This window comes from Protopterus annectens, chromosome 3.part0, assembly GCF_019279795.1.
Source record: "Protopterus annectens isolate FY-2018-M chromosome 3.part0, PAN1.0, whole genome shotgun sequence".
Lineage (NCBI taxonomy): Eukaryota > Metazoa > Chordata > Ceratodontiformes > Protopteridae > Protopterus > Protopterus annectens.
This window is the reverse complement of record NC_056731.1, coordinates 1,616,774,498-1,616,795,519: the sequence shown is the minus strand read 5'-3', so window position 1 is coordinate 1,616,795,519 and position 21,022 is coordinate 1,616,774,498. Positions and strand designations below refer to the sequence as shown.

The window sequence follows — 21,022 nt, the reverse complement described above, 5'->3', positions numbered from 1 at the left end:
TGCAGTCCTGGTTACCCTCCCTCCAGCCCCCTTACTTCTTTTGGCTATACCTCTACCCTCCTTTACTATGCTTAAAAGCTTTTTCGTGTATTTGCTTTTTTGTTGGAGGTATAACCTTGTATATTTATAGATTTAATTGCTTCCCATTAGGGGGGGGCACCTGACATCTGGGGCAAGAAAAACTGATGTAATGGCGTCGGCTGCATGTTTTATACCCCTGACGACCTGACATCATGGAAGAAGGGACGGCAACCAACGCTGGACCCAAGACTTGGTTAATCAGACCGACTGAGGGTTACTGCAAGCAGATAACCCAAATGTGATGACTGCAACAATGAATACACTCGAATAGTTACATTTATGGTAAGTGTACACAACTGTACTTTCTTTACAAAGGACAGATTGGTATTTTTTTTCCACTGGTGGGGTCCTGCCACCAGATCCTGGCCTCCTACTTTGGGGGGCTCCTGACTGGTTAGGGCAAAAAAAACCTGATGTAATGGCGTCGGCTGCCTTCCTTTATACCACTGACGACCTGACGTCAGTCTTTAGCATCCGACACAGAAATGCAAAGTCTCTGGTATTCCGGCCGGCCGAGGGCTCCCCCAGCAGGGATAACCCAAATGTGATGGCTGCAACAGTGAAGACACTTGAACATCTACTTTTATGGTAAGTGTACACAAGTGTACTTTATTTATACCCTACCCCCATTTAAAATTATCATGATGCGCATGGTGTTCTCAGAGGGCAATATCATTTGGAAAGTATGCTGAAGAAACTGTACCAGTGTTACAAACTAAAGGAGGTTGGATATCGTCTGAGTAGGCCACGTTCACATCCTCCATGTCTGATCTAGATCACCTTTCTAGAGAAAGGGTCTGTCTTTATCTTTAATTGGGGTAAGATGCAAAGTGGAAGAGCCATGGACAGTACTGACAATGATGATGCCATTTGCCTGGTTACCACATATTCTGCTGCAGAGTTTCTATAAACCAGAGTAGGCAGGAGCAGAAACAAGCATGAAGGTTTTTTTTTAACTAGGTAAGTATGAAGGAATGGAATTTGCATCCATTTTTGGAGGGGGGTTGTGAAGGGAAGTTTGTATAGATACCCAGGAGAATGGCTCTTGCATAACAGATAAAGCTATGGAGGCTTAGCTTTTCTCCAAGTTAACAGTCATCCTGTCTGAATCAGAAGGGAACAAACTATGCTGCTATAGAGCAAGTGACCCTCAAGTCTGAGGGACCTGTTAGGGTTTCTATGTCCATTCACTCAGTATCGACAGGCTTGCCCATTTATAATTTGGGTTTGATGATATTAAAGACTGTTAAAAAAACGCTCTTTCTGACAGTTGCCACCTCTGCTTTCAGTGTCTTGGAGTAGCAAGCCTTCTTGTGTGTGTAATCAGTCTGGTCAGTGACAAGGGGGTTGACTCCTTGAAGATAACCCCAGATTTGATGATGTCTGTTCCATTCTTTCCTCAATGGCTGGCTTATCGGATCATTCTTTGATTCCACTTTGGCCCCTCTCAGACTTTGGATCCCGAATTAAGGCTTCTTCCCTTACCAGCACTCCCTGCAAGTAGAGAGCTACCTTAGATCTGGTTTGCCTCTTGTTTGTTACAGAAGTGATGATCTTTGCTCATGCTGGGTTTAAGTTTTTACTTAGTGATAATTTCTCATCTTTGTGAGATTTATCCTCTGAAAATTTTCACTCTCCTTTCTCTTTTTCTTTGTACCTCCCCTTTAAAAAAAAAAAAAAAAAAAAAAAAAAAAAAAAAACTTTTGTGTTTATCTCATACTTTTTAATCATGTCCCTTTTGAGGTAGTCTCTTCTTGAGCTTCTCTTGAGGTAAAATTTTATCATACTTTATAGTACCTTTTTTCTATTAGTACAGTATTTAAAGTGTAGTAGTTGTACTGTAGTAATGGGTTTTATTTTTTTATTTTTTGCTGTTATTGTTGTGTTCTCTCTTGATTGTTCACTATGTCAGATAAACAAAATGCACAGCTCTGACACTCATGCCAAGTGTGTTTGTTTAGGGGCTGCCTATCTGGACTAACAGTGTCCTGTTTGCATTGCGTTTGGTCACAGTACATTAGTTGAAAGAAAAAAGAAGTTAGTCATTAAGGGGCCCTCCCTGCCTCGGTGGGGGAAGTTCCCCCTTCTCGCTGTACTGCTTCTTCTGCTCTCTCTCCTTATGAAAAAAGGCTGCTGATAAATCCAGGGCTGAGACGAACTAAGACAAGCCTAAAAAAAAGAAAAGAAGTAAAAAAAAATCTAAAAAGTGGGCACCCGATCACTCACCTTCCTCAGCTCTAACCCCAAAGATTTCCAAGTCTTGGGTTCCGACCCTGGGATTGGACCCCATCTTTCTTGGATCCAGCAATCCTTCCCTCCTGAAAGCAGAATTTTTTCCTGAGCCCGTTTCACCCAGGCTGCAATCCCTTTTTTAGGAGAGGCCTCTCCTCTGCTTATCCAGACCTTCCTCCACTACTTCATTGCTGTGATAAGTGCAGTCTTCCATGAGCCTTTTTGAAGTGGCATGAGTAGAATTATGAGGAAGTGCCGCAGGACCCAAGTCCAGCTTGGTTCTGACATGTGGACCCATTCTCTCATGAAGTTATTTGTCCTTCCTCAATCTGTCCATCAGACTCATTGCTGTTTGGTACAGGTATTACCCAGGGTATGTCTACATCAGAACCGATGAACTGGTGTCCGTCATCTCCAGTGGTATCTGGGGTATGTCTACATCACAACCGATGACCTGGTCTTCGTCATCTCCAGTGATATCTGATCCACTCAGCACAAAGTGACTAGGACTTTGGTAGAACTCGGAACCGATTTGCCGGTGTCTGATTTGGGGAGGGGGGGGGCTGACTCCACTCCATGGTTCTCAAAGCAGTCCCTTCCCCTTTTAGCTTTGGCACTTGACAGCTCAGATATGCCGTTAACATTGGAGCCGAGTCTAGCTGTGCTCCGGGACCAATCCTTGAGTGCTATAGCTCCTACAGGAGGAGATTTGATCCTGTCTCGACCTCTGCTTTCAGAGCGTTCAAGGCAGTGCTGTCTTGCTCTAAGGAGCACTCCTGATAGAATCAGTCCCTCCCTCACAGGAGTTCCATGGGTCCTGATCCTACACCTTGTATCCCTTTGAGACAGCCACCCCCTAAAAGTCTTGTGTAAATCTACTTTGAGGACTCAAGTTCATCTTCCACGTCTTCTCCACAGTACCCCACTGGAGAGTTCTGTTATAAGCATTTGTGGGAAAAGAGGCACATTGATTCCCTTGAGGAGTCTTTAAGCGAAGATACTGACTTTGATAAGAGTGAGCAAGTCCACCAGATCTCCCCTTGTGGATGTCTTATTCGGTGAAGTCCTGTAACTGTTTAGGCAGAAAGCAGGTTGGTTCTTGGAAGCCGCATCCCAGGAGGAGTGAGTATTTCTCAGAGCTTTTGGGGCTGGCATTTCTACTATTTCCTCCTGCAGGCGAACTAGTTGATCTAAATCTATAAGTGGGCATGGAAGAAGTTGGATGTAGCTGAACCGATTCCAATTGAATTTGACAAGTTTCTGGTTTCCACAAAGAATCACCTTTACTTGAGCAAGGGTCCCGCCGTTGATTTTGTGGTGGTGACAACTAAAAAGGAGCTTGCCAAGGAAGGCTCCACTATCCATCCCCTGAGCATGGACTCTTGGACACTGGACAGATTTGAGAAGCAAGTTTATACTTGGCAACCTTTGCGCTTAGGGTGCTGAACTACTTAACACTGGTAACGCACTCCCAGAGGGGTTTGACTGTGGAACTCTCGGTATCTCTCTCTGGGTCCTAATCTATGGAAGAGAGGAAATCTGTCGACTCACAGTTGCCCCCCCCCCCCCCCCAGTCACTTTGAACTGTGTCTGTGTATTTATGCTTCATATTATAAATGCAACAGATGGCACTTAAAGAGCTGCGGTCACAAGCATAATTGTCAAGCGGCACACCTGGCTGCACTGTGTGATTTTGAGGTGCACTTTAAAATGTCCTTTATCAATGCTTCCTGTAAAGCCTTGATACATTTTGGACCAAAAATAAAGGAACTCTGTCTAGAAGTGAAATGGGAAAACGTTTACCATAGGGATCCCGTGCAGCAGATGTTTCATTCGCCCAGGAGGGGGGGGTCAGAGGGGGGATGCTCTGACCTACAAGAGTAGAAAAACTGGTTAGTTTATTTCTTTTTCCACAACCAAACTGGGAAGGGGGTGTATAAAGTGACTCTTTCTCAATGGTTATCTGATTGTATTTCATGTGTTAACAGAGAAAATGGATTATTTATCTAAACCTCCTAAAGCTCACTGGACTAGGTTGATGGCCGCCTCCACTGCATTTTTCTCCACTTGATGACATTTGTGCTGCAGCTGTTTGGTCCATTGTCCATACCTTCATATCACATTGCAAGTTGGAGTTACAGTCAAAGTCTAGAGCCTCCATTAGTTTGGCTGCCCTTTGGAATATTCTTCCATGAGACTCCCAAGTTTCATGGTAGTTGGGGACTCTATCCCATTCTTTGATGAATGGACAGAAGAGACTTCGGGTCATATTTTTACCTGAAGTGGTGCTTTTAATTTAGGAAGACTGAACAGTAGTTTGTGCCCTTCACTCCAGATATAGAATAGCTTGTAGTTACTGAACAAACCCTTTGAGGAGTCCACTCTGTCTAACTTCATTGCTTGGTTGTGTCCATTGTAGATATGTTTGCTGCAACCATTTGACCATTGGTGCATGCCTTCACAAAGCACTCTTACCTTGTCCAAGACTCCAGGCGTTGGGCATCCTTTTCTTGTAACTGTATCTCAGAGTTTGACCTTTGACACTTTTTTTTTATAACTGTCAGTTAATCTGTTAGGTTACTTCCCATGATTCTGTGATATGTCACAGATATGCTCTCACAGTGCTTATGTAACTCACTTCTTCTAGTTCTGAGTTACTTTTAAGTTGAGTAAGTATATACTTCATATTACTTGGTTGTCTGTGTGGGTTTTTAATCTTTATTTCCTCATTTTCAGGATGTGTGTTTGGTAGTGGTTAGTGGCAGACTGTTTGGATTCATTTGGCAAGTGACATCACATCATCTGTAGGAACGAAGCTTGACATCTTTTGATTAGTATGCACAGTTGTGAGAATGAAGGGAATGAATTCCACCTAGGACTTGATCAGCAAATAATCCTTTTATAAATCATCTGATATGATGCCAGTTTATTTTTTCATAGCAGAGTTAGCAACGTTTTGGATGAGCTATTTTTGTTTTCATACTTAGTATTTTAATATGTTGCAGAAGTGGTGTGTTTAAGATAAAACACAAGAAAAACAGCCGGCAGATTGAAGATGCAGCTTTGGTAATGTGAATAAGCCATGTAAATATTTGATGTCAGTGTAAGATCACTCCATGCTATTGAGTATCTAGACAAGTGTTTTATGTCAGTATAACAGACTATACTAAAACATAAATGGAGATTTAAACTTAAAATTTTAAAAAGGCAAATGTAGAATGGGAGATTTAATTAGCTTGGTGTGGAGGAGTGAGCTATTTTGCCAACCAATGACAAGAAAAAAGGAGGAACTAGTCCTCCTTGCTCTGCAAGCTACTTCTCCTTCACCCAGGCTCCTCAGCTGCCAAAGCTCTCATCCCTGAAGCCTCATATAGCAGCAAATCAGCACAGAGTGAATTTTTACCATTCAAGTATCACTAAGTGAGTAATTTGCCTTGTACTGCTCTCTGTTAAATGTAACTGTGAACTCAATGTGTCGTGCATGCTTAGCTGGGAAACACATTCCTGGGTCCCCACCCCCCAGTTTAACTTAGCTTAAGAATAATAATGACCAATTACTAAATTGGTATCTAACTGCAGTTCCCTACCAACCTCCCTCAACATTAATCATTTAAGCATTTTATTTTACCTGCATTTTACTTTCAACCTAAAGTATCCTTGCCTTCTAACTTAGAAATAACTGCCCCTACTGTTTGAGGAACATTACATTAACTTGGAAACCTTGCAGCTTGTGCCTAGCAATTACCTGTGTTTCCTGATTGGTTCTTGCAGATGCGGTTTTCCGGCCTAGTCCTACCTGTGCCGTTCATCTCCCCTACCCTCACTTCCCACCCATCCCCACATAATTTACATTTATACACTGCATACTTTGGCCCCACTCCTTCAGCCCTCCTCCTCCAACTGCCTTCACCTCACTTTTCCCAACTTAACACTTCCACCTGCTCATTGCACTGTCTGTTGTACTGAAACCCACTGCTAACCACTCCTCCCGACCTCCATCTCATTAAATCAACTTGCTTCTCTTTTTTTATTGCCATACCTCCTCTTATACTTCCCAAACTCCTCACTTCTTACAGTACTACACTATCTATCTCCCATTAACTTACCCCCTATTCTCACTCACCCTCTAAGGACTAAAGATACACTCCAAACACTCCCAATGGCTCTCTCTTTATTCAACCCTTCCAACTTACTCTTATTCAAGATTAAACTAGCCCAATACCCTTCACTCCCCCAAAAAGCCAAACCTTAATATGACATCTGCCACATTACCAGTCTTGCACAAGTTCTGTTCTCACAAAATCTGTTGCTTTCTGGCTTTATACATCCCAAACCTGGACTTAATATTTTCTGTTCTCCGCTCACCCTCATCCTACCACCCTCTCCCCCTAACCCCCCACTCCATCTACTCCCCTCACCCCTCTTCTAACTCTAAATGCTTAACCATACTCTCAGTAAACATCCACAGTATTATCAACAAAGTCGCTGAATTCCACGCATGGATAGCACAACACAATCCAGATGTAGTAACTCTCTCCGAGACCTGGCTTAAACCCCATATCAATGACATTGAAATTCTACCCCCTGGATACAACATATTCCGCCTTGATAGAACCCACAAAAAAGGTGACAATGTTATACTCCACTCCATTCAACTTCACATGTCCCCACTGTCTACATCTCATCCCCCACCTTCCACCCTGCCGAGTTACTAATAATAAATTGCAAACTAAACGGCTATAAAACAACTCACAATTGCTACCCTGTATATTCCTTCAGGTAATAATATCCCCATCCTTGAACAAATTCTTTCCTGTATCTCTCACACTGTATCTTGCGAAACAATAATACTGGGTGGTGATATAGATTTGAATACTCTAAACACCGACTCCTCTAACTCTAGCATAAATCTTTAAGACTTCTTTCAACTAATCTCTACCCCTGCCCGCTTCCATATGTCAACTAACTCTAGCAGTATTCTAGACTGGATTCTAAAGTCTAACCGTGATCTTTGCCACAACCCGAGCACACTGCGTGATACCTTAAGTGACCACTTGCCTACCTCCATCCAAAGATTCTTATGTCACATAAACAGGACTTACAAATTCAAAGACTGTTGTAAACTCCCTAACGTCAGTCCCATAGAATTTAACAATAGACTTTCCTCTGTAAATTGGTACTTCCTCTTCGACCTAGTCCTAGAAGACACTGAACTTAAATTTAACCAGGTATTCTTTGGCACTCTCAACTCCCTCACTCCCCCCAGGAAAGTAAGCGTAAAATCCTCTTTTGCTTCCTGGCTGTCTCAGTCTACTTATTCATTAATGCACAAGAGAGATATTGCCTGGAAAAACTGGCCAAGAACCAAATCTCATACTCCCCTCCAAACCTGTAAAGAACTCAGGAATCTTACCAAAAAAACATGTAACTGTTGAAAAACGTCTGTCATAAGCCTCAAGTAAACCACCACACCAACCCCCCCAAAATTTTGGAATACAATCAGAAACATTCTCCACCCAGGTACCCCCTGTACTCCACACCTCTGTCCAAATAATTCTCCCTTTGAAACTGCTACCTTTCTCAACTCTTATTTCGACTCCTTCAGCAAATTAACTAAGAAAAACAACTCCCTTAACCTCTCCTCTACACCCCCTTCACCAATTCACAATATCTCCTTCTCATCTACTTAGCAAACCAAAACTCTTCTCTCTCTCTCTGCTGATAATCTTCGTTCTCTCTTCTTAAAACTTGCTGCTACCGCAATACCCTTCCTAATTTCTATACTGATGAATAGATGCATGCAAGAATCCACAGTCACTGCCATCTGGAAGAAATTCTACATTATACCTCTTCACAAAAGAGGACCCGCGGTGGTGGTGCTGCGGTAGCATTGTCGCCTCACAGTTAGACGCTGTCCAGTTTGATTCTCAGCAAGAGCGTCTTCTGTGTGGAGACATGCATGAATGGGCGTACCTTCAATGAAGGTTGTGCATCAGGGCTGGTAACTCTGCACGTAAAAATCAACTACCAGTCATTAGCGGACCGGAGTTCCGCTGTGGCAACCCCTAACCGGGAAAAGCCAAAAGACACAAACAAACCTATTCACAAAAGAGGCCACTCCACAGACCCCTCCAACTACAGATCCATAGCTATCCTATGTCCTAAAATTCTTGAACGATCCATAGTACACAAGCAACTCCTATATTATATTTTCTAGGAAAAAATTTCTCACTATTACCCAAGATGGTTTCCGCCCACATCATAGCACATTAGCAGCCCTAATTTCTTTCACTGATGCCATTTCCAAAGCCGTAGACAACAACAAACTGGTCTCCTGTCTATTCCTTAACTATGTGAAGTCTTCAACACCATCTCTCACACCAAACTACCTGACCTCAGTCTGACTAACCCTACAGTGAACTGGTTTTACAGCTACCTTACTAATAGGTTTCAGTCCGTTAAGTGGCTTTCCTCCTCCTCCTCTCCCTTTTTTCCCTATCCAAATGGGTGAACCTCAGGGCTGTGTTCTAGGCCCCCTTCTTTTCAACATCTTCATTAACTCTCTCTCTACATCTCCTGCCCTCACTTCTCCTGTCATTCAGTACCCCGACAATTCCACAATCTCCACCTCAGACAATCTCACTGACCTACAAACTTTAATCCAAAACTGCTTCAAATCTTTTGAAATATGGGTAAAAACCAAACTTTACTCAATCCTAATAAAACAAAACTCCTGTTGCTCCCAAAACCCCCCAGACATCACAAATCTACTTTTGCTGTCATATCTGTTACTAACAGCAATTAAGGTGGAAACTCACACAAAGCTCCTAGGTATCATTATCGATGGATCAATTATCGATGGATCAATTTGATCTGCACATGCAAAGCTGTATAATAAAGCACAGCAAAAACTGGGCTTGGTATATAGGAATAAAAAATTCCTATCTAAGGACTCCAGGCTTTCTCTTGCGTATAGCTACCTCCTCCCCAGCCCTACTGTATGCATCTTCGTCTTAACCAACATGCAAACTTCACTGAAAACCAAGCTAGAACTCACTCATAACAAAACTGCCAGGTTCGCTGCCAACCAGCCCTTTAACTCACACCACTGCTTCTCTCTCCTGTAATTGCACTAGCCAGAATTCCCCCAACTACTGCTTTCCCAATTGCTCTTTACTCGCTCCATTCTTAACAAATTTACTTTCTGCCCCTCTCGTATCCTTCCTCACCCCAAGCTAGGGTGTTTCAAAAAATTGTTTTTCTCTAATCATTTTGCATATGTTTCTAAAATGTGAGGTTTGGTGAGTTGTGTATGTATGCAAAAAAATAGAATTGTCTGACTTCATTAAGTGACAGCTCACAGCATGTAAAAAAGTCGCACTGTTTCCAGTACCGCTAATTGCATTCCAGTGTTGTATTTATCTATCTCCAGTCAGTTTTACTTGAGCTTCCATAACCTCCTGCAACCTACTTTACTTATTTAAAGCCTTGTGCACTATTTAATTCTATTTTCATTGTTCAAAATGCTATGCTGTGTCCTCTTTACACTGTGCAGAGTGAAACATTATATTTAATTACTTTTGATGATTTATCAGTTCATATAGTTTCTGCATGTGTGGCTGGCAGAGTTAATGTTAACTGATAGAGCCCAGTCCCCCTAATGGTGAACCATGAGCTCCGTGAGAAAGTCAACCAGAGCTGGTACTGATGTCTGGCTTGTTGGCCAGCAGTTACCTGCCCTTAATATCTCAACTTGCTCAAATCAGGTTCCAACCAACAGTCACGTTTTACGCAGACTGTTCTGTGATCTTAAAAAAAAGTTAACTCTTTCAGCGAGTTGTTCAAATGCTGTTTATGAAGTTCTGCAGTTATGGTGAACCATGAGCTCCGTGAGAAAGTCAACCAGAGATGGTGCTGATGTCTGGCTTGTTGGCCAGACGTTACCTGCCCTTAATATCTCAACTTGCTCAAATCGGGTTCCAACCAACAGTCACGTTTTACGCAGACTGTTCTGTGATCTTAAAAACAAGATAACTCTTTCAGCAAGTTGTTCAAATGCTGTTTATGAAGTTCTGCAGTTATGGCAGTTAGCTAGCATACCTACAACGCAGAAGCCGAATGCAGTGGCAAAACTCAAAAGTCTGTATGAGAAGCATTGTAGAATCAGGATGCTGATGCAGAATTATTGATAAAGACTCAAGAAGACTGGGATTTTCTACAAGATCAACGTACAGACAGAAAAATAATTGCTGGAGAGGACATTGAATTCAAAAAACAAATGGACAGGAAAAACTACAGGAAGAAATTAAAGCGCATTGATAAAGAACAGCTGAAAGAAACAGAGAAGCTGGAGAGCTGACAGACACAGAAGACAGTAGTGAACATGAAAATGAAGATGATGCAGCAGCAAACATATCAAAATACCACCAGAATTTAGTAACTGGTAGACAGCCTGTCAAAGAAGTGAGCACAGTAGATACAGGATCGCCTGAATCATAAGAAGAGTCAATGCAAAAGCTGTTGCCAGTTTCCAGGGCACAACCTTATCTGACTTCACAACAGAACGATCAATGAATCTGTTCACTGCTGTCAACATAAACCCATCTTTCCTAACATCTGATCCTGCAGCATGGAGTGACATGCCTGACTTTATCATTGTGAAACAACCTGTTACAGCTTTGAGAGTTATTGGTGACTGTACCGAACGAGCAGTCGGATTAGCAACTGACTTTTGTTGAGTGTTAATTCACAACGAGGAACAGCAAAAGCTGGTATATCAGGTCATTGAACACCATTGACAAAGTCACAGAACCACTAAAAAGACATTATAGTACTGTAAATGATCTGATGTAAACTTGAGATTACTACCTATGAATGTTCGTTTTTACTAGGCTTATTTTTTCCCAAACTGTTTGACATTTGTGTTGCTCAGAATTACAAAGACATTTCCAGTGTAGCATAAAACTGATATTTGCGATTTGTGTACTGATTTGTGAATATATTTCATTTCTATTGGTGCAGTTTGGAAAAAATATATAAAAATCTCAGAATTAAAGTGCACTGAGCTGTCACTTAACTTAAGAGTTTAAGGCTTTAAATTTTACATGTTTATTTGTCCTACCAATCCTCATAAAATAAGGGAGTATGCAAACAGAAAATAAAAAAAAAAATTTTTTTTGCATATATACATGAAACACCCTACTCCCAAACACACTCTTAGTAGCTTAGACCAATGTCTGGAAGTTTATAAACCCAACAAAACTACTGGCCAACTTTTTATACAGCTACTCAACTGCCCTTGCCTGGAACAACTTTCACTAAGCATCAGAGCTATAACTAATAGTAACATTTTCAAAAAAACACAGACAGTCTATTCAGTTCCTGCATTTGCTCCTGCCAAAGCCCCCACATAACTCCCCCTTTTTTCCATCTTTCTTATTACCTATGATTATCCTAAACCCCCCTCCCTTTCTCCTGATTTCGTCCTTACTGCTACTCCTTACTCTATAATATATTACCTACGTTGTTTACCTTTCCCTTCTCTCCGTTTCCAACACATAATACTACATATTATTTGGTCTAGTTGTCCCCTCTCACCCCTGACTCTCCCTCTTTTTGTCTTAGTGTGCTTATATTTCCTGACTTTCTCTTTCTTTATCTTAATAACTTGTCTCACTTTACCACTGGAAGCCATGTATGATTCTGCTTTTTACGCCTAACAAATTATATTTTTAGATTTTCTGGTTTATCTTAATTCTAACAAATTGTATTTAAAATGTGCTTGCTGTACGTGTGATTTATTCTCAAATGCATGTCGTTTATCAGATTTTTGTGTAATTAATATTACTGTATGTCAGTATGTCTGTATGGAGCTTTTCTCCTCAAGCCTTTACTGAAAATGGGCTTGTGTTTAGACTAACCTGGTTAACAAATGTCAGAATAAAAAAAGATATAAAATAAAAAATTGAGCGAATAAATAAAATGTTTGCTTTTCTGTCCCTACAAAGTTGGTCATGGTGAGGTGAACACTAATGCAACTAAAATCAGAATGCATTTACCATGTAGGGATTGGGGGAATAGCCACAGGTCTCTCTTTCAACATGAAAGGTAGTCTTATTTTAAAGTGGAATTAGTCCGCCTGTTAGGAACTGCAGCTTATCCAGTAGGTTGATGAATGAGCTGATTGGTTAGACCAGATGAACTTTTCTGACATCACATTCTAGTTTTTTTGTGAATGTAATATTTTAGTTTGTCATTACTAATTCTTCATATTTATTTTTAGGCCTTTGCAAGCAAGATCACAGGGATGCTGCTTGAATTGTCCCCTGCACAGTTGTTACTGTTACTAGCCAGTGAAGATTCATTAAGAGCAAGAGTAGATGAGGCTGTAGAACTCATTATAACCCATGGACGGTAAGTCTATAATGTGTTGAAATGACATGACGCATGGGCCTTATGAAACATTATGTTCAGCATGATCACTTTGCAGTATTCTTTACTCTTGGAATATCCTGTGAGGATAGGAGGATAACCTAATGTCCGACCAGCACACCAAAGTCTTTATGGGGCTTCTAGGCATTGTACATTAGATACGTACAAGGAGTAAGATACACAAGTGACATATGGATGCCTAATCCTCAGAACGTGTCTGCTGCCAGTCCAAACACTATCTCTAAATTTGGTTTGTTCACAGTTCACCCAGCTGGTTTATCTACGAAGTCTTTTGAAGATAAGTGACCCATTGGAGTTCCCTCCTTTGCTTTTGTCTCCTTGTAGTTTGTTTTCATGTCATCCAAGAATGGAAAATGGGAGTGTGGGAGGCAGATTCCCCATAAAGATAGACATGAGACGTGCTGTTTTTGTTTGGGTGCTAGACACGACAGTACACAGTGTGAGATTTGTCAGGTGTTGCTACTAAGACACTATGCAGTCATCTGTTGTCCCTCTCTTTTTATTTGGAAAAACAGTGTCTGAAGCTTTTTGCTCAGGGTACCAAGGTCATATCTGTCCAGTCTGAAGTTCAGCTGTCCCTTAAGATAAAAGCTAAAAAGGCAGATATTGATCCTTCTGTTGTCCAGCCTCCACTGGAATTTTCCCATTGGTTTGATGAAGAATTTGAGAATCTTCCAGAGCCGACACCAGTTCTGTCTGCTCTGGTCCAGTTGGAGGCAGACTGTGAGCTACCTGGCCTCATGTCTACTGAGACTGTGCATACATCTGGTACAGATGTATAGGGGGAACCAAGAGGCCTGGGTGATTCCCCAAAAATTAGTTAGGGAAGCGGTGCCTTGTACCCTCATTGAGTCTAGGTACAGGTCAGAACCTCCTTTATTTGTTAAATCAGATGTTCCTTTTAAAAAGAAACAAAAAAACTAAACGTGGCTTCAGTGGCTAAGGATCCTAACAAAGAGTAGCAGGACTTTACTCAGTGGCTGTTTAATGCCCTTGTGTTCTTGAAACCCTCACAGGGGTCATCTGTCCTTGGTCTTAGACCCCTTCTAAAAGGCCTACGGATTCTGACTGTTCTGATGAAGAGTTGGATTCTGGTGAAGACTCCTTGGCATATTCCTCCCAGATCTGCTCTTGAATTGATCTGGGGTTGCATGAAGAAGATTCATTATCCCCTGATTCTCCTTTTGAAGAATTATATTTTGGGGATACAGTGCTCCATATGCTGGAACACTTTAAGTGGGATTGTTCCCAGTTTACTGAGGTTCAAAAGAGCTATGAACTTTTGAAAATGGACTCACCCCCAGACCTTCTTCAGTCCCTCCTGTTTTAGCTGTCCCTTTGTATATATTTGCAGCCCCTAAGAAGCCAGACATATTTTATAAAGTCCCTGAGGTTCATAAGTATTTGTGTAAAAGTAAGCCAAGAAGAAACTTCCAAGTGTGGAGAGTGTGAAGTTCAGTCCTTAAATTATCTTATGCACCTAGTTCATTATAAAAATCGAACTGTAAAATAGTATTACAAATTAATAAAATAGAAAATAGTAGGTAGTCCACAGATGAGTTAAAAATGGAATATCCTTTATTGAAACACACAAACAAGCGATCCTAGTTGAGTATAATGAAAAGCATCAAAAACATTCATTTTTATATAATCAGGTTATTTGGAGCAAGGGAGTGGTTACAGAGGGTGGTTCTGTTAAGAGCAATAAAAGCATTAAACTCAAGTGCAATTACAGTGCTGTAGACGCTTCTTGTAGCGCAGCTGCCACTGGATCTGTTATATGCAGATATGTATGGCTTCACAAATCAGCCTATGCCTGAGGATTTCAAATCTAAAATTCTTGATTTACCCTGGACAAAACTTGCCAAGGGTGGCAGTGTCTTAAAAACTGTCCAATATCAAGGTAAAACCATGAAAGATTGTAGGCAGATCCTACACTGCTTGGTTCCTAGATACCATAGAAACTATCCAGCCAAATCTACTTCCTTAATTAGAAGGGATCCTAGGGGAGTTCAGAAATAAACACTCCTAGAAAAAGATGCTTTGATAAACTACAGAGAGAAATCCCAGCTGGGAGGCCACCCTTTGGTGGCGAAAGTTTCACTAACTCTGTAGCACCCCTTCGCCCCTCCCCAGCCCCTCCCATTTTTCCCAAAGACTGGGGCGTGATGATTAGTGATCAGATGTATGGTTTCATGCCGGGAAAGAGCACTACAGATTTGGTTTGCTCTGAGAGTGTTGATGGAGAAGTACAGAGAAGGTCAGAAGGAGTTGCAATGTGTTTTAGTAGACTTAGAGAAAGCATATGACACGGTGCCTAGAGAGGAGTTGTGGTATTGTATGAGGGAGTCTGGAGTGTCAGAGAAGTATGTAAGAGTGTTACAGGATATGTACAAGGGTAGTGTGACAGTGGTGAGGTCTGCAGTGGGAGTGACAGATGCGTTTAAGATGGAAATGGGATTACATCTAGGATCAACTCTGAGCCCTTTCTTATTTGCAATGGTGATGGACAGGTTGACAGATGAGATCAGACAGGAGTCCCCGTGGACTATGATGTTTGCAGATGACATTGTGATCTGTAGTGAGAGTAGGGAACAGGTGGAGAAGACCCTGGAAAGATGGAGATATTCTTTAGAGAGAAGAGGAATGAAGGTCAGCAGGACTAAGACAGAATATGTGTGTGTGAATGAGACGGAGGATAGAGGAATGGTGAGGATGCAAGGAGTAGAGGTGGTGAAGGTGGATGAGTTTAAATACTTGAGATCAATAGTTCAGAGTAATGGTGAGTGTTGAAGAGAGGTGAAGAAGAGGGTACAGGCAGGATGGATTGGGTGGAGAAGAGTGTCAGCAGTGATTTGTGACAGACGAGTACCAGTAAGAGTGAAAGGGAAGGTCTACAAGAGGGTAGTGAGACAAGCTATGTTATATGGGTTGGAGACAGTGGCACTGACAAAAAGGAAGGAGTTAGAGCTGGATGTGGCAGAGTTAAAGATGTTAAGATTTGCACTGGGTGTGATGAGGGTGAACAGGATTAAGAATAAGTATATTAGAGGGTCAGCCCATGTTGGAAGGTTTGGAGACAAAGCCAGAGAGGGAAGATTACGTTGGTCTGGACATGTGCTGAGGAGGGATGCTGAGTATATTGGGAAAAAGATGCTAAGGATGAAGCTACCTGGTAACAGGAAAAGAGGAAGGCCTAAAATAAGGTTTATGGATGTGGTAAGGGAGGACATGCAGGTGGTTGGTGTGACAGAGCAAGATGCAGAGGACAGGAAGAAATGGAAACAGATGATCCGCTGTGGCGACCCCTAATGGGTACAGCCGAACTAAGATGATGATGTCACTCTCTCTAGCTAGATGGGAAACTATTACCCCATACAAATGGTTTCTCTCCATCATCAGAGAATGCTGTGCCATGTATTTGAAAAACATTCCCCATCCGAGAGGTATATCCCTCCTCCTCCTCCTCAAAACCAAATTTACCTTTTGATCCCCATCATTCAAGAACTATTGGATCAAGGGAACATTGAGCAAGTCTGAAAATAATTCAGAGGAAAATTGTTTAATTTCAGGGTTTTTCTAGTACCAAGAAAAGGACAGTGGAGACCCATTCTAGACCTATCTACCCTGAACACATACCTAAAGGTTCCCTTTTTCAAAAGGCTGTCCCTTCAGACACTTCCTTTCATTCTGCCACTGGCTTTCTTATTTTCATTGGATCTGAAGAATGCCTAGGTGCACATCCCAGTCCCTGCAGGGGATACCTCAGGTTTTTCTCTGGCTCCTCGAATTTTCAGTTTACTGCTCTGCCTTTTGAGTTTTTCACATCCCCAAGAGTGTTTACAAAATACCTAGCACCTGTTGTAGCCTTCTGTCACACTCAAGAATTCAAATGTTCCCCTATCTGGCTAACTTTCCGATACATGCTCCCTCTTCAGAAGTCCTTTGCCTCGGCAAGGAACCGGTTTTTATTCCAGTACATTTTTGGCTCCCAGAAAGGAGGGTCTTTGGAGAATCATCCTAGATCTTTCTTTTCTCAACAACTTTCTCAAGATCCATTTCTTCAGGATGTTGTCTCTTCAGACACTTTTCCATCTGTTGCTTCTTCAAGCTTTTCTGGTATCAATGGATTTGAGGGATCCTTACCTACATATTCCTATTCACCCTCTCTTAGGTAAGTTTTTGTTTTTCTGTTTCTTTCTCTTATTATGAGTTCTCTGCTTTGCCTACAGCTCCAGTGGTCTTTACCAAATGTCTCACCTCTGTGGTAGCCTTCTGTAGACTTAAGGGAATTCATATATTCCCTTACTTGGATGACCCTTTTATTTAAACCCCCTGTGTGGAGCTCCTACTTCACAATCTATACTTCACTATACTACTGCTGAGCAGTGTGGTGTTGACCATCAATCTCAAAACATCTCTATTGACTCCTCAGGGTCATGTGTTTTGGGGTTGCAGGATTCAGACCATTCCAATGTTGGCTTGTCTCCCACTTCCCAAGGTCCTCTGTTTGACTACTTACTTCCAGTCCTTCCTGTAGTGGAGTTTCTCCAAGCCCTGAAGTACATGACATCCACCATTCCCATGTTTCCTTTTGCCAAACTCCACATTAGAAAATTCCAATGGTATCTCATGATTGTTTGGCTCCAGCACTGTCTCCCTCTGGAGTATTCGGTCCGTTTCTTACCTTATTTCAAGCTTGAGTTCCGCTGGGGGATTCATGAGAGTTCCCTGAAACCAGGTCTGCCTTTTCAGGTTCCTCTCCCTACTCCGGAACTGTACATGGATGCTTCTGATCATGGTTTGGGGAACATCCTCCACCAACCTGAAATTTCAGGGTCTTTAGTCCAAGCAACTACTGACAGACCTTATCAAGGAGATGGGGGCTCTTCTGTCTCTCCAGGCATTTCACTTCCTGTGGGTTCCAGGTCCTCTAAATCTTTTTACACAAAGCCACAGTCATATGGTACGTCAAAAAGCAAGGAGGCACAAAATCTTACCTTTGTAGACTGGCTGTTTAGGCTTGAGATTTTGGAGTCAGGCATTTGGTTCTTCAGATAGTTTACATCCCTTCAAAGCATAATCTTGTAGCAGACTCTCTGAGCAGGTCCAGTACAAATCCTCATGAATGGATACCCCACAGGGAGGTGTTTCTGGACATTGTACATTGGTAGGGTACTCCTCAGGTGGATCTTTTTGGCTTCTCTTTGAACAGCCAACTTCCGCAGTTCAGTTCCAGAGTGCCAAGTCCTGTGGCCTGGAAAGTGGACACCATGTCTTTTTCTTGGCAGGGGATGCTTTTGTATGCTTATCCTTTCTTTTTTTTTACTACCACAGATCCTGCACAAGATCATGTGGGACACACCCAAACTCTGGTGACTCCCTTTTGGCCCAGACAGCACTGGTTCCTCCTCCTATTTCACCTGCCCAGGGGCATTCATCACAAGTTACCTCACAGCATGGATCTTCTCACACAAGACAAGGGCTCTCTCATTCATCCTGACTTGTACACATTTCAGCTGACAGTTTATAGGGTTTTGATTACTTTCAGGCACCGCTTTTCTGAGGCTGTGCTTTGGATTTTGCAGGATGCCAGAAACCCCACTACTAGAAAACCCTATGTGATTAAATGGAAGAGATTTACTGTTTGGTGTCTCAAGCATGACTTGACCCTTTTTCTGCAGTGGTCTTTATATTCCTGTCTTATTTGTGCAAATTTCTCAATTCTGGTTTGGCATATTCATCTGTTAGTTTGTCAGCTGTTTCCACCTGTCTCCCTTTGAATTCATCTTTGGCTTCTATTTTTGAAGTCAGTTTTTAAAATGCATGCTTCATACTGGGCTTCTAAGAGAAGTCTGTTCCTCCTCCTTGGAACCTTAATTTTGTTCTTGAAAAATTGACTCTGTCCCCTTTTGATAGTGCTTTTTCTTCTTCCCTACAACATTGTACTTTGGAAGACTGTATTGTTGGTGACTGTTCTCCCAAGAAGGCTTCTGAACTTCAAGCACTCATAGCAGCTCCTCCTTTTTTTTCCCACAAGGACAGGATGTCTGTTTGTACCAGTACTTCTTTTATGCCCAAGGATAAGATTTGCAAATTAATCCGTCCATTCATCTTCCTTCTTTTTTTCCCTTCTGCACAGACTACTAGTGAGAGGGTTCTTCACACCTTGGATTTACATAGACAGATCAGATATTACTTGGACAAGACAAAAAGTTTGGAAATCTGAGCAACTTTTTATTTACTTTATGCCAGGAAATTGGGTTTGGCAGCGTCTAAGCAAACCATCTCCTGCTGGATTTCTTAGACCATAGTTTTTGCTATTCTTTTCTTGCCAAACAACTTTCTTCCTCTTATTGTGCTCATTTTACCAGGACAGGGGCTGCTTCTGGTGCATTTTGCAAGTGTTTGGAAACTAGATCCATCTTGGAAGATGCTAGGTGGTCTTCTGATCACACCTTTACCAAACAGTACAAATTTAATGCCATTTCAAGAGCCATCATGTGTTTTGCCAGGGCAATCCTACATGAGTCTGTGGAGCACTCTTTTTTGCCTTCCTCCTCCCAGACTTTGCAGTAGCTTTTGTACTGTCCGAAGAGCAAAGAATACAGCAGCAGTGATGAGGAAGAATATAGTACAGTTGTGTAAGATCTTGCCATGGAAGATGATGTCCTACTTATCACTGTTGCAGTGTTTTCTCTCTCTCTCCTCCGCACACACTCTTACTTTTTGTTGCCATCCTTCTGGTCGAGAGGTCTTTTTTCCGTCCTTTTCTCCTTCTTCCCTTCACAGTGTACATATAATTGCCTTTTCTGTGGTTACTGTGGTTCTTCTGGGGCACTTCACTTCTAAGGATTGGGCGTCTGTATTTCGCATATGTACCTCATACCTTGCATGTAGGACATGCATCTGATGTATGAAGCCTGGAAGATGTAATGACTTTGGTATGCTGGCCAGACTTTAGGCTATCCTCAGTGGGATATCCCAAGAGTAAAGAGCACTGCAGCAGTGAGAAGTAGAACATCTACTGTTATGGGGAAAGATCTAACAACTGTATTTTTTCATTATAGGGTTTCATAAATGTCTGTCATCATTTGCTACAGACTTGTTAATGAGATTTTCTTCAAATATGTAATACTCACAGAGATTGCAGCAGCTGGTACCAGAGGGTAGTTGACCTTTTTTCTCATTATAGGGTTTCATAAATGTCTGTCATCATTTGCTACAGACTTGTAAATGTGATATTCTTCAAGTATGTAGTACTTATAGAAACTGTATTAGCTGGTACCAGAGGGTAGTTGCCCTGAAGTTCCAACCATTTATACACATTGGAGTGACCCATGAAATAGAAGTCCCTCACCATTATAATTGCTACTATATATTATATTTAAATAAAAAATATTGTGAATTAAAGTAAGCCCTTCAACGTGTCATTGTCTTTGGGATTGCTCCATATTTTTTTTAACTCTTTGCAAAGTTAGGGCTTGATTTTTTTATTGATGTGGTCTTGGTTGCTATTCAGGGTGATGCAACTTCTGTCTCATTGTTTATTTTATTTTTCTCTTAATGTCTTTTTCAATTTACACAGTATCACGATGAAAAGCAAATACTTTCCCATGAATTTCGCAAAGAATTTTGTATTCAAAATGCTGTACTAAAACCTCATGTTTGCATAAACCGTAGTTAGAGCTGAGATTGACTACTGTCTTATTAATGCTGCAGTGTAGCTGAAGAGTTGGAAACAGTATATATGATCATTTCATCCCAAGCATATGGACTTCCTTCCATTTGTAATGCAAAACATTACTTGGTACATCCTAATCACAACTGCACTAAAACTATGGTGTAAGAATATATACATTGCCACGTGTCATATTGCATAACCTCACATCTGTCCTGTCACTTTTGTGTGTTATATAAGTGAGTAAATGAACTGAGTGGAAGACCATTTCTAACCCCAGTCCAGTTCGTGGGCACATGGTACAGAACGTAATAGAGTAGAAACTGTGAGCAGTGGCAGAAGACTAACAATTAACATAAATGAGGAGTTCATACAAGCCCAGAAGTGTAGCTAGGGTGGGGTGAAGGGAGTAACTGCCGATTTCGCAATCGACAGAAGCCAGTTGGTATTTGAATTTGAATGTCTGTATTTCATTCACTCTGAAGAGTTTCTTTATTGCTCCATGTGTGGCAGACATAAACTGCAGCAGCTGCTTGATGGAAATGTATCAAGCAGTCTGCTATTTTTTGAAAGAGA

The 21,022-nt window shown here is 41.6% G+C and overlaps 1 protein-coding gene across 1 annotated transcript in view; it reads left to right on the top strand.

The window, feature by feature from the left end:
* Nucleotides 1-21,022, top strand: part of UBR5 (ubiquitin protein ligase E3 component n-recognin 5) — a 3,965,620-nt gene that overhangs the window by 3,481,646 nt on the left and 462,952 nt on the right. The window contains exon 53 of the mRNA XM_044065648.1: nt 12,596-12,726. Within this exon, the coding sequence (XP_043921583.1) occupies nt 12,596-12,726 (131 nt within the window). The remainder of the gene's footprint in view (nt 1-12,595; nt 12,727-21,022) is intronic.